Here is a 12530-nt window from a genome sequence, read left to right on the forward strand (position 1 = left end):
TGTTTTTCCATCTGTCAAAGACATATGCACTGTAGAATTATTGTTTAAGATGTTAAAAGCAATGTTTCCAAGCATTAAAAAGTCTATGGTGGCTGAAAAGGGAAACAATGAAATTAAAAGGAAAACAAGTGTTATAGGCTTAACATTTGAAGTGAGACCAAAGACTCCTATAAATTTCACTGATTTACAAACACTGATTCCAGCCCAGTGGAAATTACTGCAGAAAACAAATGAAATGCTAAAATTAGGGTTAATTTCCTTAGAGAAGTTTAACGGAAATTCTGTTATTACTGAACTAATTATTAACAATACAGGTTTTGTCCAAGTTCTTGTTGCTGGTAAATCAGTAGATCTGTCAGAGTTCCTGATATCCAACCATATAAAGTTCAACACAACAGCAGTGGATGGCCTATTCAGAACACTTAATACATTCTCTCTTTGTCATGGAGCGCCCCTGAATCCTGGTGAAGTGGACATTTTCTCCAGTGGCTGAAAGTCTGTAAAGGAAAGAGTCGAATGCAGTGAGACCTCAAAAACTGTTATTAGGCATATTGATTGCATAAGGGTTGTTTCTTTGAACTCAAAAACTGGCATATGTTTAAAATGTTCCCAGTGCAAAAAATCTAGGAAAATATACAATTTAAACAAGAACATTTCTACTGTTGACAAAGAAAATGTTGATCCTAACCTTGCACATTTACCAACGGTTATACAAGAATTAAAAAAAATAGCACCAAATTTAAATTCAAACCAATTAATGCTGATAGCAACACAAATGAAATCATCAGAGTGTACAAGTGCAAGTGGAATGAGATGGCCCAAAGAAGTAATAAGCATGTCCCTTACCTTGTACAATAGAAACCCCTCAGCCTATAGGGACATCACAAAAATGGATGGGTAAATCTTCCGTCTGAAAGCCTTCTGTACCTCTACAAATCAGCTGTAAAACAGAGACCTGGAATCATTCCTGAAATGATGCAGTGGATGAGGAATGAAGCTATTAACTCAAATATTAGTAACGAAGGTCTGTATGGTGGTATAATCCTTGATGAGATGTCCATTCAGGAGGACCTACAAATTGTAAACCAAGGTAGGAAGAGCTCTTTGTATGGATTTGTAGAATGCGAAGCAGATGTAATGCTGATGCACAATATCAATGAAGGGCGATATGAGAACAAACTGGCTAACCATGTCATGCAGTATTTATTTCATGGACTTACTGGCTTTCGTTGGCCATTTGCAAATTATCCGACCACACAATTTTGTCCAGCTGATATATTTGTGTCCACCTGGAAATGCATCGATTCTTTGTATGAATGGGGGTTCAAACCAATCTACTGTTGTATGGATGGGTCCAGCAACAATCAAACATTTCTTAAAATGCATTTCCCCGAAAATGAACCACTGTCTACCGAAATGGTTGCCAGGCACTTCAAAAACCCTGCAAGAAAAAATGATATTCATTATGGATCCATGTCATCTTATTAAGAAGTTACGTAACAGTGTACTGAGCAGTGGGATTCAAAAAAATCACCAAAGGTTATTGACAGTTGGGGGAAAATCAATTCAGTGGCAAATGTGGATTGATGCATATAACTGGGACAAAAATAACCATAGCTTTAAAATACATCACAGGTTATCACAGAACCACATACATCCGAATAATGCACAGAAAATGAGAAATAAACTGGCTTTCGAAACTCTTGACTCTGACATGTTGCATTTAATGAAAACTTACAGCAACACTCTCGGTGAAGCTGGTAAGGCTGCTCTTTCTGGAGCTGTAGAGTTCCTTAAGGCATCTAGCATACTGGTGTCGTTTTTTGGGGACCCAAGACCTGTAAAAGACATGAGTGATGTAAGATTAAATGAACTGAAGGAGTCGTACAACTGGTTTAAAGCATGGGAGAAAGAAGTCTGTCAGAGCGACACATCAGCCAAACGTTATAAGAGCTTGATAACTATGGAAACTCGTGAAGATCTCGACTTTATGTATTTTGGTGTCATGTCCTTGATTAAATTGTGCATTGAAGAGATTCACACAGAAATAATCCCTGCTAGACTGAATAGTGACATAATTGAAAACATTTTCTGCCAGCAGAGATCTCTCTATCATGGACCTATGACAAATCCTACTTACAATTCTTATAGAACTGGCATCAACAGTGTCATAATAGGGGAAACCGTTGTGTCCAAAAAGTCAAATTCTGGAAGACACTCTGCATCTCCATTTGTTGCGGAAATACCTCCCAAAAAACTGAGACTTTAAGATAAAAAAGAACTGATTGTAAAGCCTGACATATAATATATATTGAAAAAAACAACAGGTAAACGTTTTTTTTTAATTTGGTCTAGTTAATTTTTTAATTAGAAGTTTAGAACATGTACATTTAGTCCATTGGGGAACTAAAATGTGCAACCTTTCTACACTAAACTTTTAGTTCCCATCTGCATCCATTAGTCCGTCTGTCTGTGTCTGTCCCACATCAGCTTTGTACATTTTTTAGTCCCCTACCGGTTTCACCAGAGGGGACTACAGGTTTGCTCTGTGTCCGTCAGTTGTCTGTTACACTTCACGAATTCCCGCTTTTTTTCAAAATGCATTGGACTGTTGTAACAAAACTTGCTGGATAGGTTTGTATTATCAAACTACAGAACAAGTTTATACTTTGTTCATTGATTAACAGGTATTAACAAAAAAAATTACTCTCAGAATGCTTGTTATACCGGTATATACTGGTATTTGCTCTGGTCTTTTGGGAATAGATATACAAGTAGTTACTAGTATATTCAATCATTAAAAAGTTATTTTTTTAAAAATTGTAATAAATAACAGTGATTATTACTACTACCAAGTGAACATATAATGGACAAGTCCATGACCTCAATAAACTCAATGATCCTGAATTTTAAGATTATCAAACTGTCATAGATAGTTTTTATGATATCACTCACATTTCCATCTTGTCCTAGGTAAAAAAAAAAATTAAAAGTAGCATCAATAAAAAGATTAGTAATGAAATGCAATAATGTTTTAAATTTACACATATGACAGTCAATATGCCATTAACTTAATATATAAATTTACATCTTAGCTAGCCAAGAATAATTTTGGTCTAAAAGGTTTTGTAGGAGCAACTTAGGCTAGCAAAGATAATATATTATAATATATACATATTTTATGTACTTTACTGTATATATTGGTACTCACATCTTTAACTTTGCCTTCATTCACAACACTTCTTACAATACCAAACTCCATGATCTCTAATAGTTTTTAAAGCTTTCCCATCTATATTCTGGCATATTCTATCATACCATTCATCACAAATGTCACATTGAATCCAGTCATCTTCATCGGTTTTAACAAGACCACAGTTGGAACACACAGTTTCATCTTTACTTTCAAATTCAGCAACCACAGTTTGGGTTTTTCTTTTCTTTCTTGTATAAACTGACTTAACTTTTCTTTTTCTACCAACTGTTTTCTCTGACTGAGTTTGTACACTGCTACTTGATGGAACAGCCTCCTCTGAAGGTAACTCTGGTGCATCATCACTAGTAAGAACATCAGTGTTGGGAATACCTGGACAGTTTGGAATGTGATGAATTAGGTTGTCAATTATGGTTGCTTTAGTACTTTTCATTGACTGTGTTAAATTGTAGGCTTTAGCAATATTAAGTAGTAGTGTCTTTGAAAATCCTTTTAAAGCTAAAGGTCCAGTTTCCAAAATGAGAGATTGGATTTTCAAATGAGATCGTAGTTTTCCAGGAGAGTCATCATTGTTTATGTACATCATTGTAAGTTTGGTTGTACCGTCTTTTAAAACACTTGAGGCTGATGATTCCACAACTCGCTTTCTCAGAGTGTCCGTTTTTTGCTTTCTGAAAACTTTGATCATATCCTTTCTGAACTGGTTATCTGCAACACGACAAAATCTCCAGATCATATCATCATAGAGTTCTTTTAAACTTTTCAATGCCATGTTCACATCACATTTTAGAAATGATTCATTAAAATCAAAGTTCTGTAACAAGTGCTTGAATGAGTTAAATAGTTCCTCATTTTTTGAGAGTTTTTCATTTACAAAATTTAAGACATTTGAACCTTGCATATGAAATGCCTGTTCATAAAGTTGGGACTTCATCTTATCCACTTTAATGAAAAAGTCTAAGACATTGTCTTTGATATTTGTCAATCCCTGGGAAATGTTCTGGTGTCTTCTTGTCTCTTCAAGAGTTTCTTTGTAGATGCTCTTATCCATCAATTCAACATAGGTAGAAGTTAAAAAATCCAACATTTTCACTTTCAGAAAACAGCCAGAAACAACTATCACTTTGTCTTTTTTGTACATGTTATTTCTCCCTAATTTCATAAAATAATGTTTAGATTTGGCAACACACCTGCCACATATATATCTAAGTTTGCCTACATCAGAGGAGTCCACTGTAAGATAGTCTTGTTTTGAACCTTGGGTTGGAGCGGTTTTCAAAGCCTTTGCTTTTTCTTCTAATACAAAGTGTGAAACTATGTCAAATAACTTGCTAAAAGTCAAAAAATCATGCTCAGCAGCATTGTGATGAACACATTCTTCAATCATTGATTTATATTTATCCGAATTTGTGAATTTATACAACTCGGAATAATATTTGGTCCAATTCTTTGAGTCTGTTTTTTTTCCCTCACTTGTACTGCAAAGTTCAGAGTATATTGTTGAGAGTTTATGATAAAGTTTACTTAAAAATGTTCTTGCATCGGTTTCATGTTTTTCAATGAGATCAGTCAGTCCAGAATGTATTAATTTTTGCTCATCTGTCTGTACAAGCATGCCTTGTATGCTCGAAATTATCTCTGCAAAGTCTATAAGACATTCAGTCTGCTGTGTCTCTGAAGATTCCTGTAGATGTTGAGTTTGAGAACTAACATTTTCAGATAAAGATTGATTACACATTCTGTCAATTTCAAGTATTTCATCTGAATCAAAGTCTGACAGTTCCGAGTCTGAAGATAAAAGTTTGTTTTCAAAATCTTTGTTCAAATCTTCTTCCAATGAATATGAAATTTTGCAGCATTCTAATTTAGGAACAAATGGAAATGATTCCTTGCTGTAGAAATCAAAAATAGCAGCATCTGGTTTCAACACATTGCTTGGGTGAAAGTTTAATAGTCTCAATCCTTTCTTCTTTCTTGCCCGTCCAATCGCAACTCCCAACATGCCTGCTTTAAATATATTTGAACAATCTACTTCAACTCTGTCCAATGTCAAACCTTGAGCTTTGTGAATGGTTATACCAAATGCAACCACTAACGGAATTTGGGTTCTGCTCGCAACAACTTTTTCATCCTCCGAGCTATATGCAGTGAAAACTTCTTTCTTTAACTCTGTCACTGTATTACTGAATGTCACCGTGACTGAATCTTTTGATATGCTTAAAACTTTTCCTTGAAGACCATTTACTAAGGTATTGCTTAAATTTTTAACAAGCATAACAGGACAATTTTCTTTTAAATACAAACATTTTGGCACAGGAATTTTTTCTAAATAATTAGCATCCCCTTCATCAATTGCATTGAAGGTTTTGATTTCTCCAGGTAAATCTATTAATAGTGACGAGTTAAATATTTCCTTGTCAAAATTTCTTGCAAAAAGACGCATAGGATTATCTCCAGGTGGGAGGGCTCTTTGCAGACGTCTCAGTAGATTCAAACTTTCACTCGGAAGTTGGCCCTTTGACACATCATTGATAGCATTAACAAAGTCTGCTTCATCTTGTCTCATCACTTTCTCTAATATTATTTTGTGTCTAAACACACTCGAAAATTTTTTAGATTTAAAGCAAAAGTCACCAGAATCTAGTTTCAATGCATCAGGGACAGGGGGCAGTTGGAAAAAATCCCCTATGCCTACAACTTGAATGCCACCAAAGTAATTGTCATTTGCTCGAATTGTTCTACATATATATTCTAGTTGGTTAAAAAGTTTCAAGGAAAGCATGGACAACTCGTCGATGATCAAAATATCTGTTTTCTGTATGTTGTGTTTGTATTTTACGAAATGTTCGTCATGTAAAATTTTCGTATGCAGTTTTTCATTAGAAAATCTGCCATCTCCAATACCCGACCACGAGTGAATTGTCACACCGCCGATGTTCAGGGACGCCACGCCTGTAGTTCCTGTTACAGCTATACATTTTCCAGAGTTTTTAAACTTTTCACGTATTTTAGTGATTAAATAGCTTTTCCCCGTACCACTCTGTCCTAATATAAGAAGATTATGCCCTTCTATAACAACTTCTACGGCCGCGACTTGTTTGGCATCCATGTTAATGTTTTCCCTTCGAGGCTATAAATAACTCGTTCAGTTTTCCTGTGTTATTTTAGAAACCGACTCCTAGCCAATCAGAATCCGATTTACTATTCTCTGCGATACTATCATGTCAGTGCCTACGGTTCAATTGGAGTCTATCATGTTTTGACGCAGATTATGCACATTAGAATACAACAAAAGTAAGCATGCTATATATGGTTGTTTAGATAATTTATTGTAGAAGAAAATGGTACTAAACACTTTTGCATTGCATTTCGTATAAAAGCGAAAACGACTGCAACACACGGGAGGGGGTGGTTTACCTCATTCGGAGTTAGATACCTTGTGTTATTATTATACCATAGGGTAATGAAACAAGTGCCTGTGATAAAAACTTATATATATCGAGTCATTTTCAAGGAACATTCTGCATAAAATTGAATAGTCTGTTTCACTATTGATGCTATTACTAGGTCAGGCGCGGATCGAAAATTAATCCTCAGAGGGATCTCTACTTAGCATGTAAATTGTTGCAACAGCTGACAAAAACTATTTTTTGTATTGTCACATTTATTTCTAGAACGTATTTTATTCCCAATTAATGAAGATAAAGTTTAAAATCAATAAACCTCTAGATTTTTTTTTTTTTTTTTTTTTTTTTTTTTTTTTTTTTTTTTTTACCATTTATTGATTCCTTATAAACAAGTACATAATAACATATCAGAAAATAGCATATGGTGAAAACAGAGTTACAATATATATCAGGTTTTAATAAACTAAAATTGTACACTGTATATATATATATGAGATAGTCAGAAAAAAAGGGGAAAAAAATCAGTATATGTTGAAAAAACGTATACGATATATATCAAGATTTTATGGGGAAAAAAATGTTACATGTACACCGTACGTACATTTAAACATGTATGTGTTAATCAAAAAAAAGTGAGAGAAAATAAATCCTTGCATTGATAATTTACATGTGATTTTTTTTATATTTTGGCCCACACATAACAAAGGGTTTCCCTACCATCAGTCAAAGTCTGTGTCCATGTTAGAAACCCTTGTATACAACAGAGGGACTGTCTCCCTCGGAGGGTGGGCGTATATAAATATATATATACATACATAATAGATATAAGCATAAGTACATATTCATAGCATAAATGAATATTCATAGTAAAAATGCAAAATTTTGAAAAAGTTTCTTTTCTTTCATTTGATGTAAAAAAGATAGAACAGAACAATAAGATAAAGTATTCTCTTTAATATACATTCTTAACGATTGGCTTGTTTCTTCTAAGTTTTCGACTCTACAGAACATTTTATATTTGTAAATTCTGAATGCAATAAATGAGAGGAAGATATTATAAAGCTTTGTTGTTTCGTTATCATCAACAAAAAAGCCAACAATGACATTTTTTCAAACAATATTAAAATTTAAGCATTGGCTTGCCATATGCCAAACATGTTTTACATTTACACAATCAAAAATTAGATGCTGTGCATTTTCTATCTCGGTTCTACATATTTTGCATTTGTTATTTACCCCTTTATTCCACTTACTGATTAACAGATTATTACTTAGTAAATTGTTTAGAAGTTTATAATTAAATTCCGCAATACTTTTATCTTTGACATTTTTAATTTTGTTGAAATATATTGATTTCCAAATTTCCTTATCTTGGATCTGGAAATCCCTACCAAGCTTTCCTTGTGAAATTGGACTTTGAAATTTGAGCTTTACAAGCTTCGAATAAAAACATTTAGTTTTGTATTCTTCGTCATTCTGTTGCATTTTGATATAGGGGATTTTAGAAAAATCATACATGAATTCAAATTTCTTAAACACTTCTTGTATTATTGTATACTCGCAGATCCAATTGCTTTTTTTGTTTAACCTATCAAATATATCTCTTGTACTTTTTAATTTACCATTTTCTTCAAAGATATCTTTAACATACAGTATTCCGCTATTAATCCATTCATCAAAACATATCGTTTTACCTTTAAAAGTAAATGAAGTATTCGACCAAATTGGTTGTAATAAAAACGATTCGGTATTTATTGATCTGTCATTATTTTGCTTAAAATCTTTACATAGATTAAAACAGGTAAAAACTTGCTTATAAAATTCTGGAAAGTTTTTTAGTATACCATAATTTTCAGTCGATATTTCTGTTGTGCTCATTAAATAGTTTATATTGATATTCAACGGTTTACAGAGACTATCTATATATTTTTTTACAACATGATTAGTTGTAATTAGGCGGGCAATCCACGTTGCCTTTATAGCCTTTAATTTAGAGTCTATGTCGGTAATGCCTATACCGCCATCCATAACATCACCTATCATCGTATTTCGTTTGATTCTGTCTGTTTTATTCCATATGAAATTGTATATTACTCTATTTATATCATTCACATAATTTCTTCCGGGAAGTTCTAAAATACTAGAAACATATATAAGTTTAGGTAAGGCAAGAGAATTAACTACAGTAACTTTACCGAATAATGTTAATTTTCTCTTTTTCCATGATTCAAACAAAATTTCAATATCGTGGTAAATCTTCATCCAGTTTTTATTATAACACTCGATTTTGTCGTGTCCTACAAAAATACCTAAGCATTTTACAGCTTGTTTAGCTACTTTAATACCTTCTAGATTTTCGAACTGGTCTTTTAAATTTCCTAACAATATGCATTCAGTTTTTGATAGGTTTATCTTTGATCCAGCTAATTTGCAAAATTTATCTATGGTGCCAATAGCATGTTTCATGGATTCTATATCTCCTAAAGTAACCGTCATATCGTCCGCGTGCTGTACATTTTTTATTTCATCTTGTAAATTTTTCGAGGTAAATCCATGTATTAAATTATTTTCTTTAATTTTACTTGATAAAATTTCCGCAACAAATAAATATAATATAGCAGAAATCGGACACCCTTGTCTTATACCTCTATTCATTACGCATGTTTTTGAAATCCATCCATTATTTTTTAAACGGAAAACGGGGTTTTTATAAAGGATTTTTATCCATTTTATAAAATCTGGTCCAAAATTAAATTTTTTCAAAGTTTTAAAAAGAAAATTCCATTCAACTGAGTCGAAAGCTTTTTCAAAGTCTAGGAATAGTAATATACCGTTTTGATTATTATTTTCACAATATTCGAAAATATCAAGAATAAGCCTTGCGTTGTTTCCAATATATCTTCCTTTTATATATGCTGTTTGTTCATTTCCTATATAGTTATCAATAACCTTTTGCAGACGGCGAGCAAATATAAAGGCAATTATTTTGTAATCAGTATTAGTGAGACTAATTGGTCTATAGTTTGTAAGCTGTGACCGTTCTCCTTTTTTGTGAATTAAAGATAATACAGCAAGTCGTTGTGAAAATGTCATTTCGTCTAAACTGAATATTTCTTTAAGCATATTATGAAAGAGTATTGATATTTTATCCCAGAAACATTGATAGAATTCAACTGGTAATCCGTCTAACCCTGGTGATTTATTATGTTTCATGTTCATTACAGAATCTCTACACTCTTCTAAGTTTGGAAATTGATCACATGTATTTTTTACATTTTCAGATAAACACATGATATTACTATTTTGTAAGTAGTTTTCAATATCAGAACTACTTATATTTTTACTGCGATAGAGTTCTTCATAAAAGCTACACATTTCACCTAATATGTCATCATCCGTAGAAAGAGTGTCATTATTTTTATTTTTTAGTTCATAAATAGTATTCTGTGTTTGGTGCTTTTTTTCCAAGCCTAAAAAGAATTTCGTGTTTTTCTCCCCTTCATTTATCCATTTTGCGCGAGACCTAATTTGAGCGCCTTTTGCTCTTCTATCGTATAGATCGCTTAGTTGTCTTTCAAGAGTTCGCTTTTTATTCATATTAATTTCTAAATAAGGTAACGATTCTATCTCGATTATTTCCTTTTCTATGTTTTTAATCTGATCTTTGTAACTCTTTTGACTTTTTATTGAATAATGAATAGAAAATCGTTTAACCTCCTGTTTCAGCTGTTCCCATTTTTGCATACAAGTAACGCTTAATTTACTAATATTTTGAATAATGTCATATATTTTTTCCTTATAATCAGATTTTTCAAGTAAAGATGTATTAAGTTTCCAATAACCCGTTCCTCTTTCATTTTCGTGTAATTTAACGTTAAATCGTATAGCCTTATGATCTGACATTCTCGTTCCGTTAGAATGTGTACCGGGGATTTTACGAACTGAGATATTTTTAGCTTTTAAATATAAATATTTGCTTAGAAAAATGAAATCAATTCTACTTTTTGGTGTGTCAGTAGCATCGCACCATGTAAAACCGTCTGTATCATTCAGCTTATCCTTCCATATATCAACAACATGTAATTGAGCTAAAATTTCTTTAAGTAACTTGGAACTCCTATCTGTAGAGTTATTTAATTTACAATTAAAATCACCGCATACTGCAATATTTGTTGCATTATTTGAGTAATTATTAATAAAAGATCTCATTCTTTTAAAAAACTGTACTCTGTATGTTTCATTATTAGGTGCATATATGTTAACTAAAGTTAAATCTATATCACCAATTTTAACATTGATTAGTAATTTACGTCCATCATTAGATCTATGTATGGCTAGGATTTCTATTTCTAAACCTTTCCGAATTAAAATGGATACTCCTCTGCTAAGGGGGGAATCTGAGTAACAGTGTATAGATTTCCCAGGCCATATAGAATTATAAAGAAATTCATTACGTTCGACATACTGCGTTTCTTGTATAAAAGCTATATCAACTTTTGAGTCGCTAAGCCAATTATAAAATTTAAGTCGTTTTTCTTTTGTATTTAGACCTCTAACGTTAGCAGAGACAAAATTAAACTGATCCATGGTTTCTCATAAAAATTATGAAAATAGATATGCTAATATAGATATACTACAAAAAAAATACCGTAATTAATTCTCACATTCAAGAGGAAATTGAAGCTCATATCACTGTCCGTCTCTAAAGTAATGGTCCTGTTTATAAGGAATGAAGTTATCCATCACCATCGCGTTTCTTGGAATCGCGCACTTGGCTTTTAGGAGAGGATTTCCTGCTACCGGAACAACTGCGTTTCCTTGGGTTCTTCAGCTCTTTAAGCATTTGCGAGATATTTGACTGGGATTTAGTTTTTTCTTTTGGCGCAGTTCTCGGAGCGGAGTGAGAGCGACCTGTGGCGCGGCGCATACGCGAAGCAATTTCGGAAATGATATGACCAAGTTTGTTTGATCCAGGCCATGCACTAGAATGTGCATGGCCTCTAGATTTAATATTTGACTACTATCGTACCTATAGATTCTATGAACTAGACTATAAACACGAGGCACGATTTTTACTGCGAAACTGAAAGGGTCAAATAAAACCACATTGTCTAAAATTTAAATGACAATAACATTCGCAGGGGTGAATACGGAAGGAATGAGATTTGTAAGAGATTTTGGAAGACCGGCAAATTCTAGAGATTTATTTAATATTGAGCAGAATTGAAATCTTGTACAGTCAGTTCAAGCATATCTTTTACAACATACACCATAGCATAGCATAGCATAGCATTGAAATCTCATAGCATAGCATTGGAATCTCATACCATAGCATTGGAATCTCATACCATAGCATACAATCTCATAGAATCGCATTCGTTATATCATACCATAGCATACCATACAACATTATTTTAACTCGGTTTTAAATGTTTTTATTTGAAAAAATAAATGGTTACATGATAGATTTGTTGTAAACTTTGGCTTCTTATTATTTCACTTCGAAATGTGTGGAACTCTTCTGTGTATGGAGGCGTTTTTGTTCAAATCTCATAGCATAGCATACCATACCATATCATTAAGCCCTTCATTTTAATTTCTCATAGCATAGCATACAAATCTCATAGCATATCATTAAAATCGCATACCATAGCATAGCATTAAATTGTAAAAGATATGCATAAAATGACTGTAAGGGGACTGCCGTTCAAATGCATGAAAAGCTCCCCACTAACATTTGGTCTGATTGACAGATATTTTTTCAACCATAATACTGGACATATAGAGTTTTTTGCTGGCTCCAATGTTATCAATACTCCCTTTCCTGACTGATCTGTTTTTGAGAAAGGAATTTTTAATAACTCTATGTAATCCTCCCCCGATTTGTGTTTTGTTTTAAATTTAAAATG

At 32.8% G+C, this 12530-nt stretch overlaps 1 protein-coding gene across 3 annotated transcripts; it reads right to left on the reverse strand.

The window, feature by feature from the left end:
* Positions 1 to 364: 364 nt before the first annotated feature.
* LOC128191444 (uncharacterized) lies at positions 365 to 6660 on the reverse strand. 3 transcript variants are annotated; one of them, XM_052863509.1, is made up of 7 exons: positions 3212 to 6660; positions 2853 to 2969; positions 2141 to 2263; positions 1739 to 1838; positions 1221 to 1441; positions 847 to 940; positions 365 to 497 (listed from the first exon to the last, which is right to left on the reverse strand). In XM_052863509.1, the coding sequence occupies exon 1, from the start codon at positions 6321 to 6323 to the stop codon at positions 3228 to 3230; it is 3096 nt and encodes a 1031-aa protein (XP_052719469.1). In that variant the 5' UTR covers positions 6324 to 6660; the 3' UTR covers positions 365 to 497; positions 847 to 940; positions 1221 to 1441; positions 1739 to 1838; positions 2141 to 2263; positions 2853 to 2969; positions 3212 to 3227. The 3 variants fall into 3 exon arrangements, with proteins under 3 accessions (XP_052719469.1, XP_052719470.1, XP_052719468.1); XM_052863510.1 differs by having other exon boundaries at positions 847 to 967; XM_052863508.1 differs by having other exon boundaries at positions 847 to 1071.
* Between the last annotated feature and the right edge of the window lie 5870 nt (positions 6661 to 12530).

This window comes from Crassostrea angulata, chromosome 7, assembly GCF_025612915.1.
Source record: "Crassostrea angulata isolate pt1a10 chromosome 7, ASM2561291v2, whole genome shotgun sequence".
Lineage (NCBI taxonomy): Eukaryota > Metazoa > Mollusca > Bivalvia > Ostreida > Ostreidae > Magallana > Magallana angulata.